Source organism: Fukomys damarensis, unplaced genomic scaffold (genome assembly GCF_012274545.1).
Source record: "Fukomys damarensis isolate Sample0158 unplaced genomic scaffold, DMR_v1.0_HiC HiC_scaffold_14, whole genome shotgun sequence".
NCBI classification, from domain to species: Eukaryota; Metazoa; Chordata; class Mammalia; order Rodentia; family Bathyergidae; genus Fukomys; species Fukomys damarensis.
Window position 1 is genome coordinate 73,328,764 of NW_022900926.1, and position 6,288 is coordinate 73,335,051.

Here is a 6,288-nt window from a genome sequence, read left to right on the forward strand (position 1 = left end):
GTGGGGCTGCTGCTGACCACGCTGGGTGAGAGCGCGGCCGGGACAGCTGCGTGGCCGGGGGGCGTGGTGGGGGCTTGGCGGTCTGGAAGGAGCCTTGTACCTCTGTGAGGAAAACGCCTCTCCCCTTCACAACTGCCTATCTGCAGTTACGATTTTAAAAGAAAGAAAAACCACAAGCCGTGGCCCATGTTTTTTTGTCCTTCCCCCCCAACCTCATGTTATAATAAAAAATATAATAAGTAGAGAAAGAAGCCGGGCGATGGTGGTCCGGTACTCCTAGCATTTGGGAGGCAGAGTTAGGAGAACGGAGAGTTCCAGGCCAGGCTGGGCTGCAGTGAGACATTATCTCAAGAACCAAAAACAGATCAAGGAAATTTTGTTACTTACATCAATCAATTGATTATATTATATATTTTATATGCAGCCCAAGAAAATTCCTCTTCACAAAAAAAGGGGGGTACAGCTGCAGCTGATTGTAGATTACTAAAATCCACTGAATTGTGCAGTCATAAGGGTGAATTTTATTTTTATATCACAACTTAAAACAGTTACACCAATCAAATGAGCAAAAACTAGTCCAGAGACCCCCAGAGAATTTAAAATCCCCAGTTCTTCCTGAGGCAGTCCACGTGACGCAGGCTCATTTCTCTTTCCTTCTTTCAGTTCTTACCTTTCCTGTGGTTAAGTCATCCAGTCCTGCCTTCTTCTGTTAGCTCAGGCTGCCACCACACCATGTCGTGAACTGTGGAGCCTAACACAATTCTGTCGATGGTCCAGCTTCACAGTAACTCGTTTCTCATACTTCTGGAGGCTGGAAGTTCCAGCCGGACAGGGCCATTCCTGGTGAGGTCTCTTCCCTCTGGCCTGCAGAAAGCAATCCCCTTGCTGTGGTTCACAGGGCCTTTCCTCGGTAGGAACCCTCGGGTGTGTGGGTGGGTGGGGGGGTCCTCTCCATTCTACTGGGATAGGAGCTACTCTTATGACCCCATTTGACTGTATATGCTCCTAGAGGCCCTATCCACACATGAGTTTTAGGGGAACACAGTTAAGTTCCCTCCAGTAGTGAGAATTGAACTCCCCGAGTCTTTCTAAAGTTTTTATTTTGAGACAGGGTCTCACTAAGGCATTAGGCTGTCCAGCTGGGCTCCCACATGCGATCTTCCTGATCAGCTTCCTCAGAGTGCTGGGGTTACAGGTGTGCACCATCACACCCAGCTCCCTTTTCCAATTTTTAGGCCCACCACTCAAGCAACTCTGCCTGCTGGTGTGAGAAAAATTAACTGTAATCCAAGATAATCAATTTAACCACAAATAACCAGAGTAGTAGAAGATTGTTGTTGCTGTGGGAGGAAGTTTAATCCATGAAAAAAAGTGTGTTTTTGTGAACCCCACCCCAGCTGTTCACTCCTAGAGTCTTTACTCTGAGTCCTTCCTGCAGCATATTCAGTCCTTTGCTGTGTGCCGCTGGTTTGTTTCAGTCTGCTCAGACTGCTGTAACAAAATACCATGGACTAGGCAGCTTAAAGCACAGAAATTTATTTTCTTAAAGTTTGAGAGACCAGGAGTCCGAGATCAAGTCGGCAGCAGGGTTGGTATGTGGAAAGGGCTCATCTCCTGGAGTGTAGATTGGCCGTCTTCTCGCTGAGCCCTCATGTGGCAAAGACAGCATGGGCTGGTGTCTCTTCCTCTTCTAACAGGGCACCGGCTATTAGATTTTATGACCTCATTTAACATTTATCACCTCCTCACAGGATCCGCCTCCACGTAGAGTTTCTCTGGATGTTAGGGCTTTGATGTTTGTAGAGGGGGCACAGATATCGGCTTCTCGGCCTTTTGGCTAAGCAAGTGAGGGGGCCACAGATACTCAGTCTATAAATACATAGGCCACTGCCTCTGCCGTCTGCTTTCAAGGAACTCTCTATGGTGCAGTGACAGCCATGCAGGCAGGAACCACAGCTTCTGAGAGGTGCCAGGAGCAAGGCACAGAGGGGTGCAAGGGCTGACAGGCCAGAGCCATGGAGCAGCAATGGGTGTGTTGCTTGCACTTTCTGAAATTGACATTGACATATCTTCTTATGGAGCTTTATAGTTGAAAAGCGTTCTGGTATCTATTACCTCCCAACACTGTAAGGTTAAGTTTTTGTTAATGAGGTCAGACAAAGAAATAAGCTCCAAGAGATACCGTGACTTTATGGGTCACAGGTGGTAAGTCACGGAGTCCCAAATGTTGCCTGTCTGAAGAGAGGATTTATTTCCATGGCTTATCACTTCTGAATCATAACCCCAAACCCACAGTTAGTCTTGGACGCTCCTCTAAGCTGCTGGCTACACGTAAGCCATTTAGTAGAATATGCATCTAGCTATTATAGAAATCCAGTCTGTCACAGCCTCAAGCTTTTCAGCCTTTGCATGTAATCTGTCCCCATCGCTGACGTTCCTTCTCCTGCCCGAGGACCCTCTGGGTGGTGCTTCTTGGCCCAAGGCAAGAGGTGGGAAGCTTCTGAATCAGCTGTGGGACTCATTACAACAGCCTTTCCAGTTTCCTACCAGAAACTAACTCTGTAGGATGCCCTGAATTCTTCCCTCCCCACTAAACATTGAGACCCGGGGCTGCTGGAAATCACTGTTCACTTCTCCAGCTCCTCAGGAGCTGGCAGAAGCCTGGAACCAGGAGCTCCTAGCTGTTCCAGACCCAATCCCTTTACCTGATTGCAGCTTGGTCAAGGAACTGAACCTGCAATAGATAAGAACGTGTCAGGTAAAGGGATTATTGTGTTAGTCTCTTTTGCATCACTGGTTCAGAACACCTGAAAATAACAACTTAGAGGAAGAAAGGTTTATTTCAGCTTACAGTTTCATTCCATGACTTCAGTCCATGATCAGCTGGTTCCACGGCTTTTAGGCCTATGAAAAGGCAGAAAAATCACAGCAGAAGGGAGTGCTGGAGGAAAGCTGCTCACCTCATGGCAGCCAGGAAGCAGAGCAGGAGGGAGGCACGGTATCGCCTTCTGGGTCACGACCTGCTTCCTCCAACTGTGCACCACCTCTGAATCAGCCCTTCAGCTATGACCTCATCAGTGGATTGTCAGTGCCCTCGTGTCCAGCAGTCTTCCGAAAGCCCTACGTCTGAACACATGAGCCTCTGGGGGGACATTTTTGATCCAAACTATCATAGAAATAGAGCCAGTAGTCGAGGAGAACTCACCCAGTCTTCTCATCTACCTGGAAAGAACCAGACCTCAGGCACCTGGACTGGGAATATGTGATAGTGACCAGGCGAGTTAAGGGATAGAGTTAGATGTGACTCATCGCCCCATAGTTATTGGTGCTCACACATGGACTGCAAACATCCCTTCTCTTCTGGATTTTATGAGGTGCCTGTACACCAAATGTAGAATGACTAACTTGCTTTTGATTCAAAAGAAGATGATGCTCTTGGGCAGGAGAAAAACTCTGAGAAGCAGATTTGACCTGAAATAAAAGGTTGAATCCAAGCCTACTAGGTCCCCTGACTTCATCCTCAGGTGGGCTTTGGGTCTGTCCCTTCGCTGCCCCCATCACCAAGTCCTCTAGGAACGGGGTGCTCTCTGCCTTGGTCTCTTGGGGGATTTCCATGTGAGGTCTGTCCAGGGTTGTTCCTTGAGGTCATGGAACCCGGATCTACTTTTTTTCTTCTACTCTTAAGTGACCATTGGAACTTTTATTTGGTAGTTCTTAAACTCCCTTGCACATAAGGCATACACAGAAGCCTTACTAAAAATGCAGATTCTTGGCCCTTTCTGAGGAGAAGCTGTGATTCATCACCTAGGGTGTGGGGCCCAGGAATCTGCTTACTAAAGAGATCCCTGGCTGGTGCTGACACTTGGGTGGAGGGCCTTCATTGAGAAATGCTTCATTGAGAAATGCCGTGCACTGTCAGGGCTCCATCCCACAGGAGGCGGATCGCAGTGAAGAAACCCTTCTCTCCCGTGATTGGCCAAGGGTCTCTAGCCTATCATGCTTTGGGCAATTGCTTGGGCAATGAAATGTCTTTGTTGTTGAGGCAAGGTCTCACTTAGTTACCCAGCATGAGCTTGAATTCAAAATCCTCCTGCCTCAGCCTCTCGAGTAGCTGGGATTACAGTTGTGTACCACCATGGCTGGCAACATTTGTCTGTTCTCTTCTGAAAGATTTTATCTCTGAAAAAAAGCTTACAAGAGGCAAAAGTCACCTTTGACAGAGAGTCGCCCATCTCTTCATTGCCTTCTGTGACTCAACTGCTAAGGTGAATTTCTGAGGCCTTCTGCCCCAAGCTCTGCCTCTTTCCCATCTGGTTTCTCTGCCTCAGTGTGGAATGGTGACCAGATTCCCAGAGAAGGAAGCTGGGCCTCAAAGCTCTTGCCCCCCTGACAGGCAGCACTTGGCAATCCTGGAGCCAGCTTGGGGCTGTGACGGAGACTCCAGAAGAGGCCTGTCCACGGGTCTGGCTGTGCCCACTGCGGCAAGGTCAGAGCAGCTGCTGCCCAGTTCTCAGCGCTGAGCGCTCTTGCTGTCCCCTAGCAGAGGCTTCCCTTGGGTTTCTCTCCCTCCTCCCTCCAATCCTGTTCCCCTCATAGAGTAGCTGCTTGTACCCTGGGACTCAGCTCCCGTTGCCAATCTCCTTCTAGGGGGATTTTAAACATCAGAAATATTTTCAGCAGGAACAGATCCCCGGACTCAGATTTGCTACCTTTGTGGCAGATCCAAATTCCAGACTCTTTCAATCTGTGAGTCCACCAGAGGTGATCTACGACAGGATCTTTCCAGAAGCAAGAGTATATAGCCCCAGCCAGGTCTGATGGGGACTCAGGAACACAGATTCCTTGACCTGAACAGGGTGCAGTGGAGAGTACAGGGCAGTGGAGTCATGTTCACCTAGGCTCAGGTGTCTGCTTTGTGAAATCAGGCAGTGTGAAGGCAAGTTAAATACCCTCTTGAACCCTTAGTGTCCTCATCTATAAAATGAGATATTAGGGTGCTGGTAGGGACTTAATTGTGTCCCCACCAATTCATCTGTTGAAGCCCTAATCTCTGCGATGTTTGAAGAGGGAGCCTTTGGGAGATAATTAGGTTCAGATGAGGTTGTGAGGTGGGGCCCTCCAGACAGGATTAGTGGCCTTTTGAGAAGAGACGGCAGAGTTGTGTCTCTCTGTGGCATGTGAGGACACAGGGAGAAGGCGGTCATCTGAGAGCCAGGAAAAAGCCCTCACTAGCCACTGACCATATTGGCACCATGATCTTGGGCTTGTGGCCTTCATATGAGAAAATACACTTTTATTGACTCATGCTACCCAGTTTATAGTATTTTGTCATGGCAGCCCAAGATGACTGAGGCAGATGTACCTTTAGAAGAGTAATTATTATAAGCTTAAATGCTTACAAGTGTATTTAAATTGTTTTCAGAAATTAACTTTTGTGGGGTTAAATGCATGCCAAGTGCTCCGTGCTGTTCATGGTGAATGTTCACGTTAGTTACTGTGAGTGCCTACCCCTCTCCCCAAGGCCATCCTTCTGCCCAGACATGTGATTCTATGGGAAGCGAGCTCTCTTAGGACCTACCTTGCATTGTCAGGGCAAGTCATTAATTCCTCTGCCAGGAAAGAAGAAAACCAGATCCTCAAGCACTGCACAAGGTCTGGTATCATTGATCTGGGTGTAGAGGGCACCAAGGCTGCAGATCCCTCCAGGCAAAAGGGCGTGTGAGCTGCCTCTCAGAAACACGATGGCCCGTCTGTTCATCTGACAAACATTTTCTTAGTGCCCACCAGGCACCATGCACTCTTTTAAGCCCCTGATAAATGAAAATGAAGGACCAGGGAAGTTAAGCAACTTGAGCAAAGCCACATAGCCTACAGGGGAAGTACCAGGATCTGGGCTCCAGACTCATGGTCAAAACAAGCAAGGTGACTTCTAGGGGTCCTGTTTCACTTTTTTTACTTTTTATCCATCAAATATAATTGAGATCCTTTTTTATTCCCTGAAAGCCTAGGTCCACTAGAATAGGCCCTTGCTGTAAAACCTGCTTTGGAGCCCAAGCTAGATCATATCTTTATTTGCTTCCCATGTAATTTAGTCCAAAAAGAATGTAAGCCAGGCCCTCCTTCCTTTTGTGTTTCTCCATGTACTCATGAAGTGTCTACCATGTCCTGGGTCCTGTTGGCTGTGGTAGGTAGAAAGACAGTGGCTGAAGGCCAGGATGTATCTTTCGTAGCTACCTTTCCCTTTGAAATAGCAAGTTATTAAAAAAAAAAAAAAAAAAAAAAAAAAAA

General features: G+C 47.8%; 1 protein-coding gene across 1 annotated transcript in view; it reads left to right on the forward strand.

Annotated features, from left to right (window-relative positions):
• The window catches only part of Armc2 (armadillo repeat containing 2), a 105,132-nt gene that overhangs the window by 87,118 nt on the left and 11,726 nt on the right, over positions 1 to 6,288 (forward strand). Inside the window, exon 13 of the mRNA XM_019209201.1 lies at positions 1 to 25. This exon is cut by the window's left edge and continues 285 nt beyond it. Coding sequence (XP_019064746.1) covers positions 1 to 25 — 25 coding nt within the window. The remainder of the gene's footprint in view (positions 26 to 6,288) is intronic.